This window comes from Papaver somniferum, chromosome 11, assembly GCF_003573695.1.
Source record: "Papaver somniferum cultivar HN1 chromosome 11, ASM357369v1, whole genome shotgun sequence".
In the NCBI taxonomy this organism is placed as follows: Eukaryota; Viridiplantae; Streptophyta; class Magnoliopsida; order Ranunculales; family Papaveraceae; genus Papaver; species Papaver somniferum.
Genome location: NC_039368.1, coordinates 20,460,035 through 20,479,999, shown reverse-complemented (window position 1 = coordinate 20,479,999; position 19,965 = coordinate 20,460,035). Strand labels below are relative to the sequence as shown.

The 19,965-nt window shown below is 40.5% G+C and overlaps 1 protein-coding gene and 1 long non-coding RNA gene across 3 annotated transcripts; both read left to right on the top strand.

Annotated features, from left to right (window-relative positions):
* The first annotated feature begins 7,854 nt into the window (after positions 1-7,854).
* Positions 7,855-9,749, top strand: LOC113323665. Its single transcript, XR_003347757.1, has 3 exons — positions 7,855-8,122; positions 8,287-8,391; positions 9,162-9,749. It is a non-coding gene; the product is annotated as an uncharacterized LOC113323665 (long non-coding RNA).
* Positions 9,750-14,534: 4,785 nt separating this feature from the next.
* Positions 14,535-19,822, top strand: LOC113322779 (probable inactive receptor kinase At5g58300). 2 transcript variants are annotated; one of them, XM_026570925.1, is made up of 4 exons: positions 14,535-14,922; positions 15,615-15,675; positions 17,039-18,397; positions 18,789-19,822. In XM_026570925.1, exons 3-4 carry the CDS (start codon positions 17,113-17,115, stop codon positions 19,415-19,417), a joined length of 1,914 nt encoding a protein of 637 aa, XP_026426710.1. In that variant the 5' UTR covers positions 14,535-14,922; positions 15,615-15,675; positions 17,039-17,112; the 3' UTR covers positions 19,418-19,822. The 2 variants fall into 2 exon arrangements, with proteins under 2 accessions (XP_026426710.1, XP_026426712.1); XM_026570927.1 differs by lacking the exons at positions 14,535-14,922; positions 15,615-15,675 and adding an exon at positions 16,783-16,926.
* The last annotated feature ends 143 nt before the right edge of the window (positions 19,823-19,965 follow it).

The following is a 19,965-nucleotide window of genomic DNA, read 5'->3' as shown; positions in this document are numbered from 1 at the left end:
GACACCCTTTCAGCTTACATGGCATTGGTCCAAACATTGGCTTCACAAATCCCGAACATTAAGTTCCGGCACTTATGCAGAAGGGACCTCAGGCATGCGGATGCCCTAGCATACATATCATCCATGTTGAGGGATAAAAATGCCGAAGGTATTAAAATAGCAAGGGTATACGAGCCTTCGATTGCATCTCAATTCTCCTTCGCTACCAATCAAGATACGATGGAAGAAGATATTGAAGACCAAGTAGGAGAAGACATCCATAACGACTTTGATGAAGAAGACATCTTGTCAAAAGCAAATCAAGACGAAGATTTCAGCAATGAAGATGACTGGAGGGTGACAATACATGCTTCCTCGACAAAGGAAGCCTACCTGCGGATCGGAAGCAAGCTAGAAAGACGCTCTCCAAAGTGGGAAGATACGATCTTCGGGACGGGGTCCTATATAGAAAATCTTTCCTCGGACCATTACTACGCTGCTTATCCCGAAAAGAAGGGCATCGAATTCTAAAGGATATCCATTATGGTGACGCAGGGAATCATAGCGGTATGAGATCACTAGCTGACAAGGCAAAAACGCAAGGATATTACTGGCCGACCATGATACAAGATGCTGCGAGGATGTCCCGACGATGCGAAGAATGTCAGCGCTTCGCGAAAAAAATCCACGCGCCGGCAACATTGCTAAACTCTGTCGATAGCCCGTGGCCATTTGCAAAATGGGGAGTAGACATCGTCGGGCCTTTCATCGAAGGATCCAGGAAGAGACGATTTTTGATAGTAGCCACGGACTACTTCAGTAAATGGGTGGAGGCTAAGGCCTTGGCCAGGATCAGAGACGCGGATGTGTTCACTTTCATATTCCAGAACATCATTTGCAGATTTGGTATACCTGCTGAAATTGTGTCTGATAACGGCAAGCAATTACAGGGAAAAAATATAGACATGCTCTTCGACACCTTTAAAATAAGAAAGAACAAGTCCACCCCTTATACCCTCAAAGCAACGGACAAGCGGAAGCTACCAACAAGACCCTCGCCCTTATACTCAAAAAACAATTAGACGAGCATAAGGGAAGATGGTGCGAACAACTGCACAATGTCTTGTGGGCATACAGGACAACACGAAGGTCCGCTACCGGAGAATCCCCGTTTCTTCTTACTTATGGAGCTGAAGCAGTCATACCTACAGAAATCCTCATGCCAACCACGAAGACTGAAGCCTGGGAGAAAAACCTAACAACAGATATGATGTTAGAAAGGTTGGACGACTTGGAGGGAAGAAGGGAAGTAGCATTGCAAAAGATGGAAAATTATCAACGAAGACTAGCAAGGGAGTACAACAAAAAGGTAAAGCTACGAAATTTTGTAGAGGGACAGTATGTGTTGAGAACAATCCCACGATATCAGCAAGAAAAGAAATGGGGAAAGTTAGCACCTACATGGGGAGGACCGTTTATGATCCACGACATTGCGGGTAATGGTTCTTACTACCTTCGTAATCTAAAAGGTGAGGTCCTCCGGCATCCTTGGAATGCTAAATGGCTCAAACCATACTTCCCATAGAAGCAACGCAGATTTGAATCTGCTGGGAATATACCAGAAGAAGAAAGGAGCCTCCCCGCCCAACATGTTTCTATCTCTGGAAGAGGAATTGCAGACCTCAACTTATCAATTAAACAAGCTTTCAAATTATCAAGTCTGAGGAATCTACCTACAATATTGGGGAAAGTAGTTAATCTACAATCTCTCAGGGCTCCCCCATCAGTGTCCATAAGTGTAGGACCAGGGGGAAGGCACCCAGCAGAAAGAGATACCCAACCAATCTTAAGGCAACGGGTCGACGGAATGGGTGCGTACATATTTTACGCCCCATATCCTAGAACGTTGCCCGGCCCCCACCGTCTGGGAATCCTCTGGCCCAGGATTTGCCAGCGGGGGTGACAGGTCTCAAGACGATCACGAAGGTACCTTCCTTTCGTATCGCACTCAAAAACACTTAACTTTTGTTTTGATTTTTCACAAACTTAAAATACAAAAACATTGTAGGTATATCAAGAAGAGAATTCATTTCATAAAGGGTGATTACAAGAAGTGAACGGCCAAAGCCAAGGATACACAATCAAAAAACATTCCTTTTACATCGTTACAAAAAGCACAATTATGCCGCGGACCCTACAGAACGCTGCCATCTCTACCTAGGTGGCGGTCCCGTCATCGGATTTTCCGCAGACTTGATGGGACGCTCCCACCAGAAGAGGGGCCCGAGGAGCTGGGCAATGCAGCAGGAACGGGACGACGAGGGTAGTTCTTCACGAGACCATGTTCATTCCTTAGGCCAAGCTCTATCCTCTCCAGCATCTTGTTCGTCTCCTCAGCCAATTGACAACGAGCCTTATGTTTAATAACTGTTGTCCGCTGTTGGGCTTGGGATAATAACGAGGATAGCCGATTCACTTCTCTGGAAGCAGCACCAACGGCCTCCTCGCGGGTGGCTGCTAAATTCTTGAAGTGATTGGTTTGTTCCTTTGCTGTGCTAAGGAAGATTGAGCCTTTTCAAGTTCTTCATTTGTGACGCGAAGCGTTCCTCGAGCCCTGAAAAAGACAACACCACGGAGTTAGCGTAGAAAACAAACAAGATCACACTCGATGAATTGGGATTATACCTTCGACACAAGCCGAAGCCTCTTCATATTCATTAACAACCGCATCTCGCGCTTCATCAAGATGATCATATTCCGCGGATAATTTCTTATAGTCTAGTTGAAGGTTGGTGAGAGTAAATTGACAGGCATCTAATTCTACCTGCTTCATCGAGTCCATATGACGAAGGTGGTCGACCTCTTTATTTATCTCTGAGACCCCTTTGCTGAGTCTATACATGCACACTTCAAGATTCCTCTCAGACTCAGCAAGACGGGCTACATCGGCACGAGACGCGGAAAGAGCATTGCTGAGAGCATAGACTTCAGCACGAGCATCATCTCGTTCCCTGGCAAGACCAAGCATATTATCTTGGACCCCCGAAAGAGGAATGGACCGCGCCGTCTGTAACTCTTCTTCCAATAGCTGAATCCTAGATTCCAACAAGGAAGTACGCTCGCGGGATTCCCGCAGATTATCACTGGTCCACAGCAGTGTGCCATCAAATAAAGCACGATCATGGTTGTACAGATTTTGCATATCGACCATCTGAACATGCCGCGCGCGCCATACTTCAGCCCGAGCATCCCATTTCCTAGCCTCACTCTTAATCTTCTCAACCAAATCCCTAATACGAGATTTTTGCCGAGCTCTTTCGTTTCGAAGCCATACCAGCTCGGGGATGCCACCCACTGGACATAGGGTGGGGAGACTCAGACAGAACAGCTAAGAGAAAATAATGACGATAAACGGCGAAGGAAAAGAACCAAACCTGTGAAAGTGGAAACTTGGCTACGAGTTTGCTCTAACTCAGCACGCACCGCAATAAGTTCTGAACGAAGATCAGCCTCTGCTTCACCCAGTCTTTCTTTTTCCTTAAGGCTTTTCTTCAGCTCTTCTATTTCCACCTCCGCCGCAGATAATTCCTTTTCCCGATGACGAAGCTTAGCCTCGAGCTTCAGAGATTTTGCTTTAAAGAACTGATATAGCACGTGGTTGCAATGCTCGCTCCTCATCATCTACACCAAAATGACAAAACATTATTCAACCAAAGCGTCCTATTCTCACGAACAAGAATGTACGAAAATTTACCTCCAGCACGCGCTGTTGCGGGAAGCCATATTGATACCCGTCGGCAACATCCATCATATCGGCAACAGAAGTAGGAGGCTCCGGCACGAGGGTAGCTTCGGGAACGGTCAACCTTGTTCCCCAGGCTTCAGACACTTGCGCCTTCGAAGACATCTCCATCATACGACGGGTATACGCGGTTGATTCCTTTTCCCCAACAACCACAGGAGCAGGATGAGAGACAAACAGAAGATTCTTCTCCTTGAACCAACTCATAATGGCATCCTCACCCTCAGACATTGGCGACTGGGGAAGACTATCGGCGGGCGCGTCCACAACAGATTTTCCTTTGACCGAATCGACCCCCTCAGCACGAACGTTGGCATGTTCTCCCGCGCCTACATGCACAGCAGGCTCCTCCGCACCAACACCTTCTACAGCAGCATCACCATTACCATCACCACCAAGAACATCCCAATTGTCATTAGGGGAAAGTAAAGAGAAGTCCTCGGGAAAATCGAGGGCTTCGTCAAAGAACTCTCCCGTGGAATACATCCGATCGAAAGAAAATTCTTGAGAAGAAGGGAGGGTATCCATAACATCACCCGCAGGGACGGAAACATCCTCGATGACAACATCATCCGCCACTACACCCTTGTTCCTTCCTCCATCACCGGCGGGACCAACAAAGACCTCTTCTTCGGCATTGATAGGGGAGGTACCAGTACGTTCCTCCCCATCTGTAATCTCGTCCTCGGCAAACTCTTCGTTCACAGGACTAGTAACTTCTTCTTGGACCTCAACCTCACCCACCACCATAGTAGAAGACTGCTTCGGCCTAATCTTTGTCTTCTTCAATACCTGAAACCGACACCACAAAGGAATTATTCTTCCCGTCCGATGGAAGTTATAAAAACGAAACACAACTAGAATCTGCGTACCTGAGCAGCTGAGACATTCTTCGAGGGGAGTATAGCACCGGAACCATCCTCCTCGTCTCCCTCTACGACATCCAGGGCATAAGGAAAATTCATGCCCGCAAAGTTCAGACGCCAGGGGCAGAAATCTCCATAGCGAGCGGGAGGAGATTCGCGCGGCTTACTATTCTCGGTTGGCCGCCATCCGCGGGAACCGGGAATCCAACCATAAGCCCACGGACCTACTATCTCAATGACAGTGGCGTGCCACTCGTAGTCATGATCACGCTTGATCCTTTCTCGCGCGGGGAAGAGTTTCCGACGATTGGACGCCTCCGTGCCAGGAACATACTTCAGCTTGGCATCGTTGACCTCATTTAACAGACGAATCTCGCCTCGAGGAGCAGGAAGATTCCGAAGGCTGACACTCCACGGCTTGCGATTCCTGCTATTGACGTAATCACCGAAGGAGTTATTAAAATTCTCAGGAGTGTACCATTCCTTCTCCAAGGGATTGGGGACGTAGCAAGTCATCGACGTTTCCCCCTTACTCCGCAGATAGCATTCCTTCAGAGCGCGGAGATAATTCCCCGATAATTGGGATACGGAACGGCTATGAGTATTTGTGGAAGAACCCTCACGACTAGCAAGCACGTCGTAATAGAAGGAATCACCCGATTTGTACAACGGCAGCATCAGACCAGCCTCGAAGGCCCCAACCGTCGTTAACAAGTGAAATTCATCGAATTCGTACTTAGAGATCAGCTCATACGTAATATCATCCTCGGGGGCATAAAAACGAACCCCGAAGGCTTGGAGCTCATGTTTCTCCTTGAATATTTCAAGATCGATATGCTTGAAGGTTACTTTTTTCCTGCTCACAGAAACACTGCGTATCAAGGGAGCAGCCTCTTCCTCCTCGGCGGGACCGGATGAACTAACAAACGCTTCAGACGCTTTTCTCTTCACGGGGGGATTCTTTGAAGATCCAGCCGCAGGAGCTACGCCCTTTGTATTCTTCCCTTTCAAAGTTGGAGAAGACCGTGGATGATGCTCGGGCACTAACGAACGTAAAGGAGGAACGTCAAAAGCAACAGCGCGGGGAGGAGCCTGCGTACTCCGAGTCTCTTCACGAGGACGCACCATTGACTGATTAAATATTCTCCGTGAGCCAGACGGAATTATTGGAGGAATCTCTTCCCGAGAAGACGAGGCTCTCGCTCCGGAAGACACTCGACTCCGACGAACATCATCCTGAGACTCTCGACGCTGAGGAGATCTCGACAACCTAGAATCAGGAGTCTCATAGGTAGGCCGTGGACGGTCAGACATGGCTGCGGAAAGAATAAAATCAAGAACAGGTTACACACAATAACCAAAAATCAAAAAACACATTCATAGCAATACAACCACGACAACAAAGAAACCCTAAAATTAGGATACAATCTCAATACTCCACCCTCGAAGTAATGGCTGCCTTAATTTAAGATGAAGAACAGGGGCAAACTAGTATGCAAGCATCAGAAAGAGTTCTTCATCACAAACAAGGAACAACAAATAGCAGAAAATTCACAATTCAACAGTATGCAAGCATCGGAAAGAGTTCTTCATCGCAAACAAGGAACAACAAATAGCAGAAAATTCACAATTCAACACGGCATAAAACAGTGAAATCAAGAAAAGAAAAACTCACCGGCAAAAAACAGCAAGTAGAAGAAACGAACAGGGGAAGATCCCAGGTGCAATAAAGACTGACAGAAGATAAGATCACAGGTGCAATGAAGACTGACAAAGAATTTAAGGTCACAGGTTTAATGAAGGCAGGTAGGAAACTTAAAGGAAGAATGAACTGAGAGAGTGTTTAGGAAGAATGAAATTAAATTTCCTCTCCATCCTTAAAATACCCGAAAGAAAAGAGGAAATTAAGGGAGAAATAGGAAAACGTGCCCGTTACATAAGCAGTTAATGCACGAATAAAAGACGTGCCCAAGTATCTAGGAGAAGTTATTAGGAGTGAGAAGGATATGCGACGATAGTTTTTCTTCAAGGCACCCCTTAGTCAATTAAGCCTGAAGAAAAGGGGCAAATTGTGTACACATATATCTCACTATCGGACACGTGGATACAGAAAGGTACGTGGAAAGCATGCAAGCCAAGACATCAAAACACGATGCGTCGCGAAGCACCAAATAAACCCCTAGGAGTTGCTTTATCTCATCCCCAGAAGAGGAGCTAAGATCAACGGTGGGGAGAAAGTCAGCTGACACGGACTGACAGGGGCAGAAGACACTTGTCTGACACGAGCAGACCCCTCAACCACCCGCATTAAACACTCTGAGCAGTGCACGTGTCGACCGACCTGTGGAACGAGCGAAGATGCCTCCGCGGGATCTAGGGGGAAACGCAGACCTCTGCGTGATGGACACAAGACACTAGAAGATAAGGTTCCAACGGTCTTCAGAGATGGGTCCCACATTCCTACCTTATAAATACCCAATCTCCACAAAGGGGGGGGGGATCGAAAAACATCAGAGGAGAGAGAGAGAGAGAATAGCAAAGGTAAGGAATCCCATAGTGGAGAGAAATATGTAAACCCCAAGTCATTCAAACTATTCGTGTAACCGTGAATAATATAGCAGAACAACAAAACCCGTGGACGTAGGCCTTAGTGCTGAACCACGTAAACCTTGGTCTTATTTACATTTCAGCACTTTGCATTTATTTAGTTCCGCATGCATTTGCTTATATATGTTGTTTTCCTTTTATATTTGTACCCCATGCATAATCGCTACGCATGGGGAAGTTGGAGGAGGCCATGATAAACCCGTGGGTTTTGAGCCAATGAACCCACATCCGGGTATCATCATCGTAATCTCTTTAGACTTTAACAATTGATTGCGGGCATTCGGACCCCGCGTAGTTCGTGTGTCCACACTTCTCTCAAGTGAACTAGTAACAAGACATTACTGAATGAAGGGTCTAAATGATCAAGCTACTTCGTTTTCATATTTTGTTTCCAACCCAAATGAAAAAAAAGTTTACAGTATCCCTGGTAGTACTGCCTTAGTCTCCACAAGTAATTTTCAGGCAAATAACACGACGACCAAATCTTACTATAGTAAAGAAAAGGTGTCTTTTCGACAGACCTACAGGAAAATACCAATTTGCCCTTCCGTGTTTCATATTTTTCTATTGCGTCATCATCAAAAGCAGACGGACGAAAAAGTTATGATCTTTCACTTCCCGATAACTCATTCCCAAGATTAAGATCACCGAGAGGACTGAATCAAAATCGCAGTTATAAGCGATACATCTGGGGGTGATTTGAGGGACATTTGCTGTTTTCAAAAACCCATCGAATTGTAATTTCAAATCTAACCCATCACACTATTCTTTCCCCAGAGAAAAATCACCAACAGGATCGAAATAAAATTAAACAACTGAAATTTGGATTTCATCATCACCTACAACGTTTTCTATCTTCGTAGAACAGGTTAGAACACAATTCACCTCTTTTTGCCGCTTCATTGGTTTTGTAATGCTATGCCTATCCGGTGATCGATAAAATTCCTATGAGACAAAATTTGAATTTTCAAATGAACTTCAGTTTCAGTTGATGTTCTTATATTTTAACTAATTGATTTTTAAATTTTTCAGGCGAGGAATCCCGCAATACTCCATAGTCCATATGAAGTTAAAATTACTATTCCAGTGGAATGCTATGAGCCCATTGATTTGACTTCATTCTTATAAAATTGTGTGGTAAGTTCTTTTCTATATGTTTATGTTGCATGTATGTTGGTTACTTTCTGTCTCCAAATCTCCAAGTGATTTTTTTTTAAACTAATCAAAATTCTTTTGATTTTAACAACTCTCGATATGTTAGTTCAGAAGAATCTCAAATGCACATGCTAAATGTCACGATGCTCTTAGCAATTGTTTCTCAGTCTTGAACTCATTCTCAATACGCTCAGCTTCAGAAAACTGCAAATATTGCGCACCTTAGCTTATGTTAAACCTAAATGGAATCTAAGTTTTCGAGTTTAGCTAGAGCAGAAGAAAATCCGTTACTTGGACTACTTACACTTTCACATATAGTCGTGTATGCTGGATCATTTAAGTGTGTAAATGAGGTTCTGGAGTCAACAATTGCACTAAAATCCAACAGGTCACTTAGATTTTTCCCCACTCTCAGGTGAGTCACACTAACTTCATAATATGTTTGCCTGGGAATAAGTTTTAAGCAAATAAAATAAGGAACTCTTCATCGGTAGTATAAGAAAGCTGAGAAAACAAGAGAACTGAGACTGAAAATGAATGGAGTTTCTTCTTGGTCTAAGCTGCCTTTGTCCCCAAAGCTAATTCTTCCAACCCCATCAGATCCAAAACACGTTGACTTCTATGGCATGATTTGACAATAGTATTTTAGATAACAGGCTGCCATATTATTTACTTTACATGTTAAGTGTTCTCCCAGTCTATAGGTTTTAACTGCTATCTATAGCCTCTCTATGCCATGTTTCATTTTGCAGATAATAGGAAAGATAGTGAAGCTGATGCTATAAGACGATGGGTGTTATTTGGCTAGGTTCCTGCATGTATAGATTTCAACCTTTTCTCTTCAGCTGAGTTCTTAAAATGTGTTTTGGTGTTTAAGAATAAGCGTGAAAAAAATGCATGCCAAAAGAAAAATAGTAAATCTTAACATGACACCATTAGTTGCGTTATATGTCCTGAACTTCATGCGATGACGAATATCAGTGATCAACTCAACACGTAAGGCTATAGACAAGTTAGTGATGGCAGCGAACCTGACGGTAACTGTGGATATGGTCAATATTATGGCGAATTATAATTTCTTGACTGTGCAGAAGAACATACTTTTCTCCTAGAAAGTGGGACGAGTCTTCCTTGACGGTTCCTTTATGAGGGCAGAAAATTATACTACAGCGAAATAAGGCTGTTTCTGGAAATTTACACCATATGACACTTACAGCTAAATAAGCAAATATATGTACTTTTAGTAGAACAGACACTCCAGAGTTTCATTGAAATAAATAGAGTGTAAATCATGGCTTCTATGCGTAATTTTCTAATTTCTTTCTTTGTACTACAATTTACTGTTAATTATCTTGCTTCTATATTGCATCTACATATTTTGGTATAGATCCATCCCTGAAGAATCTGCCAAGACTCATCATAAGTGCTTTTGGTTTGCTGCAACTCCAGACACGCTTTTGTTTACTCCCTATATTTTGTAATGGAACGACAAATAGGCAAGTGCATCCCATGTGAGTCTTTGCTAGTTCTTATTAAATTAAGGGAAAGATGGAGCCAGTAAAAAATGTTAGATTTTCTAGTTATAATTTGTTTTTGTGTATCGAGGTCAAAATAACTTAATGAGCTCAACTCTTATCATGGCCCATGGAGCCCGGAGGACTAAATTTTTCTTAGACAAGCAGTCGAGCGTGCAGCGTACTACATGGCTTTGCTAGGTAACATGTTATAGGGACGTCATGGTTTATTAGAGGGGCGGCAGTGTGATAGTAATGTCCCTCGAATTGGTTAAAGAATATTTTATAGGGGGTGTAAATTAACTAGATTACTCTCCCCATTTTTTAACCTAAATCAAAGCTAAATTGAAAATTTGTTTTCTTTCTTCTTCTCTTCTCCTCCTCCCATCAACCGTAACCTCCATTAAAACTCAAAATTTCGTCGTCTTTGATTAATCGACGATTCGAAAATTAATCAAATGTAGTGTAATGACTTATATGAGGTACGTTTTGAACACCCAGTTACGATTTGGTTTATTTTGTTCGATTTAAGTTTAATTTCTATCGAAAATTAGGATTTTAGATAAAAATTGAAATTGAAATTTCTGGGTTTATGTGAGTTACGGTTGATTTTAACTCAATTACGAACCGTAACTGGATATTTTGATGTTGTTACGGTTGGTAATAGTTCAATTACCAACGGTATGTTCTTATATCTGAGAATTTTCTTCAGTTACGGTTGGTAACCATTTTAGTTTACGAACCGTAACTCAATTACGGTTGGTATCGAGTATTTGGTTACGAACCGTAACTCAGTTACGGTTGGTATCGAGCATTTGGTTACGGTTAGTATCGAGCATTTAGTCACCAACCGTGACTGGTTTTACGATTGGGTTTTCTTCAAATTTAATAAGTTACGGTTGGTAGTTCATCTTTTACGAACCGTAACTTCGATTTACGGTTGGTTATGAGCACAATTCCAACCGTAATTAGCTCTGAAAATGTAAAAAAATTGAATTTTTTACGTACTTTAGATAATTTTGAGCAACAAAAAGCTAGTTGGGACTAATTTAGAAGTATACCCGGTTATTTTCAGGTCCTGGTTCTTCATTTTGTTGGTTAATTTCTTCAATTGATTGAGATTGACCTTCTCCTCTAAACTTTTTTTTTAACTCTAAAAATCTGATTTGGGTTTTGATTTTGAGTTAATATAAGTGAAATTAATCATTAACACTAAACTTGATTATCATCACTAAATTAGGTTATCAATTATGAGGGTTAATTTGTCATTTCCAGTACTTTTTTTATAAGGGACACCTTTGAATGATCATGTAATGACCTTTTTTGTCCTATTAAAATGTCGCCCCTCTAATGAACTATGCCGCCCCTATAATGGGTTACTTTGCTGGTGCTGTTGTCCACATTGGTCGTGTAAGTATAACTTGAACATTTGTGCGAGCGTTAGGCCCTTGCTCCAAAGTGTTTGACATTCATGGCCAACCCCCAATATGAACTCTGGTATAAAAATAAACTTACTGACCTTTGCATTTCCTTGAATGCAGCTATGTATTAGCCGCCATGAACGAACAGAAATAGTGGAGAAGTCATATACAGTAGCAATTTTTTGTACTAAATGGTTGTGTACCCTCTTATCAACCATTTGGAAGGAGACCTTGTACTAAACTGAGGTACTCTAATAGTCAATAATCCTTCTTAAAGAATCTTAACTGTATTAAAAAAACAAACATTTCAAGAGTTTTATGTGTATTCTCCTTAAAGCAATTCATGTTTTATTAGTTTCCATGGTTCACAAGGCAGTGCAAACACTCTCGAAGCATATGATTGCCGGTTCATAGGCAAAACTTATGGCGTACCCAATATAACTGCCTGACCCCGTGTGAGCGATGTGTAAAAATATTACATGTTTAACTTGTTTGTCACCCCTCTTCACATTAGACAACCTCAATTTCCAAAAACACACCAACCCAAACTAATACTCCAGTCCTACAAACTCATCAGTCATCAACTTGGACGGCTACATTTATACATAACCTGCACCCATGTGCTCTTTTATTCTTTCACCATTAAAGAAAAGGTTTAGTGATGGTTGTGGCTATCAACTCCAAAGCTAAGGATATCTATTTACTTAGAAGTATGCTCTTTTTTTACAATGGCTTCACCAATATATTGTTTGATCTCCTTTTTTGAGAGAGCGAGTGAGTCTACTCTAGCAGACTTTGGCTCCAGCATATAATGCACATAGTGTTGGACCTGACCGGCTAGTGAGGAAGTATGCATATTCGACAACTGGTTTATCCACTTGTAACTTAGAATTTCGTATATTAGAGACAGCTGGTCTCTAATTGCTTGTTGTTACGTTAACAAACACTATCTTTCTCATTACGCTCCGTGAGTTATAACCCCAGAGATATTACCATCCTTCCACAAAAAATCCATCAAAACAAAAGTAACACAAAAATCCCATCAAAACAAAATTAACACAAAAACCCCAAATTTAAATGTTGGTTTCATCAAATTTTATTTTGGTTTCATCATAAAATTTGATGAGACCAACATTCAAATTTGGAGTTTTTGTATCAATTTTTAAAAATTTGGGGTTTTTGTATCAATTTTGTTTACGATGAAGTTTTAATGGATCCCAACATTTGAATGGGGTTTTTGTACCACAAGTTTGGTCACGGTTTTTATGACTAGTTTTGTTCTCATTAAGAGCGTCCACAATGGACGACTAAACCCAAATATTTGGTCCAAATACATGACGTAGTGGAAGAGAGTAAAGATCAAAAACCAGACTAAACTCAAATTCCAGACTATATTTGGTCTGGGACCAAGACCAAAACCAAATTTGGTCGAGCGGAGATTAAAAATCCGTCTGGCGTGGGGCGTCGGTATAATAACCGTTTGGAGTGGGGCGTAAGTATAAAGTGCGCCTGATGGTTTCAAAATGGGGGGCGGACATTATATGTGAGCCTGATGGTGGGGCGGATGTTATATGTGAGCCTGATGGTGGGGCGGATGTTATATGTGAGCCTGATGGTGGGGCGAACATTATATGTGATCCTGAATAAAATGGGGCGGACATTATATGTGAGCCTGATGGTGGGGCGGATATTATATGTGCGTCTGGATCAGGCGGGGGTATAATGTACGCTCGACTAAATTTTACGCGTGCATCGTAGCGTAGCAACACGGACTAAACCCAAAATTTGGTTCTTTTTCCGATATTTGGTCTTTGGTTTTGATCGTACCACTGCAGTTGCTCTAAGTCAATCTTATACTGTAATTTCTTGTTAGGATTAATACAAGTTGAATACAAAAATCAATAATAATATTTCAAATTATATGCATGACCCTCGAAATTCTCATAGCCTCTACCAGACTACCCACCTTACAAGTCAGAAATGATTATTCATTATATCTCGACAGAGACATTCGATATAATTAGTATATATATGCAGAGGCTCTTAGCGTCAGAACTTAGAGACCAGCTGCCTAATAACAATTATAAAATTCAAAAATTGGTTGGAGAAAAATGCACGGGGTACCATTTTTGCTTGGGGTGTACCAACCCAAAAACAAACACTTTTTTGTCCTATATATATATATATTGGTACACCTCCAAGTAAAGCTGGACCCATTAATTTTGGAAAACTGGACTTCCAAATTTACGTAGTCCTCTTTAATTAGAGTGTTCCGTAGTAGCTGTAAAAACAAAATTTCTAAAACACAAAATAATAAATTCTCATTGGTTTCATTTCAACTAAAAGAGTGCAATTTAAGTTTTGAACTTAGTCCTTATTATCCCTTCTTAAGTTCACCCAAGTGAGTAAATATTGGAACAACTAAATCCGAAAGATTGAAACTATAGATGATTCCAAACTCTGTACCCAAAGATATAACCTTAAAGTAACAAATTAGCTTTAATTTCAGATAGTTTTTGAAATAACAAGATTAAGCATAACCGTTCCGTAATAAAGATCACCTATGGATGTTTACATTGATAATAGACCTTGACCTATAAATACATAGGCTAAAAGATGGAACAGCCATGACACAATCGCTTACCTAAATTGAGTCTGCCAATAGTATTTGAGGTCCGTCATTTTAAACAACTTTTTTTTCTTCTAGGGCCCTCCTCCTCATATTGTTTTTTGGTGGACCAGATTCCAGAATCGCAAATTACTAAACCACGTAAGAAACGGATTGACCCTTCTTTCTACTTTTAGTCTGTAATATTAGTAATTTCGTAGTCGTTGTCAACCTTTTACTGTACTACTGAACATGCCCTGTCAGTGTTCTTCTGCGAGATGAAGAAATCTCTGGCACTCATGGCGTTGTAATAAGTACGGCCCACTATTGAGGCATTGATGATGGTTCCAGCACGCAGCTTTATAGCCTGCGTTGTCAAACCAGTGATGATGAGGAGTAAAACCGTAAAATTAGGGGTATGGTAATGTTGATAATTTTAAGATAAGGAGGGGTATTTAAATAGTAAATCATCAATGCAATATCGGAGCAGCAGTAGCTCTCACTCAGCTCAGTTCCAGCCAGCTAGCTCGATATAACCTAATTCAGTTATTTTTTATGTGAAATTCTTGTTTTCTTCTTCTTCGTCTTCTTTTATTCTAGTTAGTACTCACACAATAATTACCTCTAGGAAGAAAAGAAAAACCTAGAAGTAAAAAAGAAAAAGAAAAAAGGATCTTAGAAAATGCAGTTAATGGTGATGGAAGTCTGAATGCGCGAGTTTCTAAAATCTCGAGATTGAAGTTACTTGTTTCTCTCTCTCTCTCTCTCTCTCATTTAGTGAAATCATAAGTAGTTTTGATTTCACCAAAATACTTTGACATTTTCGAAGCTTCTTTTTTCATTCACCCAATTCATAACACTTTCAAGTACTACAGAGAAGAAATTAACACAGTGTTACAGAAATTACTTGTTTGAGCTTCAATTTCAGCTCAAAATTGGTGAATGCATCAAAGTTCGCGAGAATATTAAGGTTTGTTAGACATTAATTCAACAATGTTGTATTTATTTGTTCATTTGCTAGTGATTCTTCGTAGTAGAGTCTAATTTTTAGTTTATTAGCTTCCATACCACTGATTTACTATGGAAAATTTGATAAGATTTTAGTCTGATTTTGTGATAACTTGAGAATTTAGTTCTCTGCTACATACATTTGTTCTTGCTTTTCTTTTTGTTACTTTTTAGCTCGGTGGAATTGTTACTCTTTCAAGCTTTATTCTCCACAGAGATTCTTTTAATCTTTTAAAAAGATTATGTAGGGTTAATGCTTCGTTATGCTTTCTGATACTCTTCTTTTTTTTTAACAGCTTTAATGTTTTATTCTCTGATTCTTCAACTTTCTTTCTAGGTAAATAAATATTATCTGAAAGTTTATCATCAAGTACTGTTAAGAATTTTAAGTCAGAAAGAGCAATAAATGAGAAATCACCGCCAATTTAGTACACACATTCATCAGATGATTCGGATCTTACTCTTAGTTCACTACTTCACTGAAACTTTTTCAGCAGAAGAAGCTGTACAGAAACCATTAATGCTGAAACTTAGAGTTCTTATTCTTGGAGAAAATGTTGGGGGAAAATTGAGCTAGATCTGATCCTGATTAGTTAAATCAGGGTTTCAAATTTCAAAGTTTTCGCCATCTCTAATTTTTTGTTGTTGTTACAGATCTGCGGAACTTTACTAATGGCGGGTCCTAGCAGAAGAAATTCCGTCAAAATTTTCTCTGGTAAAGTCACATTCTATTTCTCATGTTTAAAGAAAAAATTGGGGAATTAAATTTGAATTAATTATTAATTTATATTTGTTGGATTTAAAATACTTCTTATTTTTATAAGTTAGCCATAATTAGGGATGTGTGTGAATGTGACTAACATGCACGTATCGTGCTGGTTAACTACCTGGCTGGCATACATATTCAAGTCACTTCTTTTGCATGCTTCAATGTCTGTTACTGTTTGTTGTTCAGTCAATAAGGGAGTTGGGGAGGAGTGGTTATATGATTCACAATGGGGTCACGTTATATATGACGTTGGGTAGGAATTTAATATACCTGTAGGTAAATACATCCCGGAAAATGTTTTGTTTGGATTGTTTACTTAGCTAATTGACATTAGTGTTCATTTAAAGTTTGTACAAAGATAGGAGTATGCCTTTTCTTTTTTAAAGAAATAAAGTTGTTGGATTTTTATTCAACTTTTGTAATCAGTATACTTTGAGCCTTTAAATGGTGTTTTAGTCGTCTGATCTTTATTAGAGAGAAAAGATAAGATGTGTTTATAGGAAAGATAAGATGGGTTTTCATGGAAATGACTGCTTTTCATTTCAAGTGTCTTTTAAGCGGAATTGATAAAGAGACATCCTCTTCTCTGTAATATGATGTATTACCCACAAAAGGAATTTCTGTTTGACTCTTGAAGAAGTCAAGAGTTATTCAATTTGGTCCTGGAGAGAAAAATATATCTTGCTTGAGTTTATTGAGTTGTCGGATTACTTTTGATTATAGTTTATTTTTGATTGTAATCCATAAGAGTTGGGGATTTGTTTTCCGTGCTTTCTGCTTCTTATTAAGACATAACCGACAGTTTCGTGGGGTTTTAGCGATGTAATGTTTGGATTTCTCTTCAAATTTCTGATGTTAAGTGGACTGAGTAAAACAAGAGAAGGTGAGAAAGAATCTCCTTTATGAGGAAGTTATCATGGACATAAAGACAGATTAAGATGGCCTACTACCCTCGTAATGTCGCTTTTTTTCTTCCACATCTTTCTTTTTTCCTTTTGAGTCTTCTAGGACTAATATCTGTACAAAAAGAAATGTGTTCCCTTTCTTTCAAATCTTTGCACTATAAAGCTTTTAGTTCACTACTAACATGACTAGTAGTAGTTTCTTTTACTCTCATAATGTATGAAGAAGCAATATTTATGTCGCTAACATTGTTGTATAATTCCAGAGAATTGCACCATACTTGTTTCTTTTGAGGTGTTTATTATAATGTTTACTTCTCTTTTCCAATTTATACGCTAATCCTTCTATACTTTCATGTATTTGCTCCATGTTAATGGTTATCTATCGTCTTTTTCATTTGGATCAGGAGAGCAGCTGGATCTTGTGTGAGCGTTCTCCGTTAGACAGTCACTTCGATAAACCAGTCGAAGAGCGGGCATAATGAATCGTCCGACTATCAATCCTGTCGCTTCCCTTTTCCTTCTACTGTCTCTCCTTGCTGCGGTCATTGGTGACTTAAATTCTGACAGACAAGCACTTCTTGACTTTGCTGCTGCAGTTCCACATGGCCGAAAACTCAACTGGAATACTTCTACACCCATCTGTTTGTCATGGGTTGGTATCACTTGTACTTCTGATGGCACTCGTGTGATTGCCCTTCGCCTCCCTGGTGTTGGACTCGTTGGCACAATCCCACCCCAGACTCTAGGAAAACTTGATGCTCTCAGGATCTTAAGCCTCAGATCAAACCGTCTTAGTGGGAGTCTTCCTTCCGATGTCTCCGCCCTTCCTTCACTCATGTACCTCTACCTACAGCATAATATCTTATCAGGTGAAGTGCCTAGCTCCCTCCCACCTCAGCTCAACGTACTTGATATCTCCTTCAACTCTTTGACGGGTAAAATTCCATCCACAATCCAGAACCTTACTCAGCTTTCTGGACTAAGCCTTCAGAATAACTCCTTATCAGGGCCTATTCCTGATCTTAGCCTTCCAAGGCTTAAGCATTTGAATATTAGCTACAACCACTTAAATGGATCAATTCCATCTACTCTCCAGAACTTCCCCAACTCTTCCTTTGTAGGAAATTCTCAATTGTGCGGACCACCTCTCAGCAAATGCATTACTAACCTCCCGCCTTCGCCTTCGCCTTCTCCATCACCACCCCCATCAGTAAATCCTCCTCCCCACGGAAAGAGTTCCAAAATGAAACTTTCGACAGGGGTTATCATTGCTATAGCAGTTGGGGGCGCTGCGGTGCTGTTTCTTCTAGTGTTAATGATCGCATTTTGCTGTTCGAAGAAAAAAGATAAAGAGGATGCTGGTGGAACAAAAGGGAAGGCTGCGGTTGGTGGAAGGAGTGAAAAGCCCAAGGAATTCGGAAGTGGGGTAGAAGAGGCTGAGAAGAACAAGTTGGTTTTCTTCGAGGGCTGTTCTTATAATTTTGACCTGGAGGATCTATTGAGGGCTTCGGCTGAAGTGTTGGGTAAAGGAAGCTACGGAACAGCATATAAGGCAGTCTTGGAGGAGGGGACAACTGTAGTTGTAAAGAGGTTGAAGGAAGTGGTGGTCGGAAGAAGAGACTTTGAACAGCAGATGGAAACAGTAGGAAGAGTTGGCCAGCATCCCAATGTTTTACCTTTACGTGCTTACTACTACTCCAAGGATGAGAAGCTCCTTGTTTTTGACTTTGTTCCTGTTGGTAGCTTGTCCTCGATCTTGCACGGTATGCTTTATACAATCTTCTTCTTTTCCGATCACATTTTATCCTCATATATGCCATGCTCTATATATTTACAAAGCAATGTGAAATATGTAGTGCTTGCGTTCCTTTGCATTACTATGACCTCATAATTTGTCTCGGCTAAATCAGTAGAAAATGAGAAAACATTTCATTAAGAAAAAGTCCATGACACCTGTTATACCAACTATTGTTATATCAAAATATAAATCCAGTAGTAAACATAAGTTCACGAAATAATGATTGATCACCTCTATCTTGAAAGACGATTTACTCTCAATCTGCATTGTCATAATATGCACTTATCAATTTACGCATGCACATCAAGTTAATGATTCCATAATTGTCTCTTTCTTGCTCCGAATGCTCCCTATAGGAAACACAACCACTGGAAGAACTCCTCTAGACTGGGACTCAAGGCTAAAGATCGCACAAGGAACTGCAAGAGGAATTGCTCACATCCACTCTGAAGGTGGTGGCAAATTCACCCATGGCAACATAAAATCCACCAATGTCCTTCTCAATCAAGACCTTGAAAGCTCTGTTTCAGATTTTGGGTTAACGCCACTTTTGAACTTCCCTACCACCCCATCTCGATCAGTAGGTTACCGTGCTCCTGAGGTAATTGAAACCCGGAAACCAACTCAGAAGTCAGATGTTTACAGCTTTGGCGTTCTTCTCCTTGAAATGCTAACAGGTAAAGCCCCACTCCAATCACCGGGACGAGAAGACGTGGTTGATCTTCCAAGGTGGGTTCACTCAGTGGTCAGAGAGGAATGGACAGCAGAGGTTTTTGATGTAGAGTTGATGAAATACCCAAACATTGAAGAAGAGATGGTTCAATTGCTGCAAATAGCAATGGCCTGTGTTGCAAAGGTGCCAGACATGCGACCTAAGATGGATGAAGTTGTAAAAATGATTGAGGAAATCCGGCAATCTGAATCCGAGAACCGTGCATCCTCCGCCGATAACAAGACCAAGGATTCAAATGTGCAGACTCCATAAATAAAGTTCTCAAAATTAGTTTTCAATTTGGTGTCAGATTCTTACTTCCACTTCAGGTATCCTTTCTCACAAACCGTAGCGGTATGATTTAACATATGCAATACGAACGTGATATCGGAACATGAGAGTGTCGCAAGGTCAGGATTTGTGCAACCGTGTCTATTCCGTTAACCTCTAATCTTGTTTGTGTTTTCTCTTATTTCCTATTATCTGCTTGGTAAGATTTCCTTTCCATGATTTGTTGTAAAATGCTCTAATGCTATTGTTGAGTTGATTGCTTATCAAGCTGACCAGAAAAAGTAACTCATTTTCTGATTTCCATGAAGCAACCCATTTGATGATTTTCATATCTATGTAATTTTAATTTTTAGTTCTATGAGAAGATTGAAAAGACTTCGGTAAAGACTGCCATTAGAAAAAGGAAAGAATGTTTTTACATTGATGATAATAGAAGTATAATAATAGAAGTTGTAATTGTAATACATAATGCAATCAATGTGGTTAATGATTGACCCTAAAGTTCATAGCCATAGCTACCTTTTAACGAG

Coding starts and splice junctions, on each gene's coding strand:
- LOC113322779 (XM_026570925.1), top strand. CDS start 17,113: ATGAATCGTCCGACTATCAATCCTGTCGCTTCCCTTTTCCTTCTACTG. Junction 18,398..18,788: donor CTTGTCCTCGATCTTGCACG/GTATGCTTTATA, acceptor TGCTCCCTATAG/GAAACACAACCACTGGAAGA.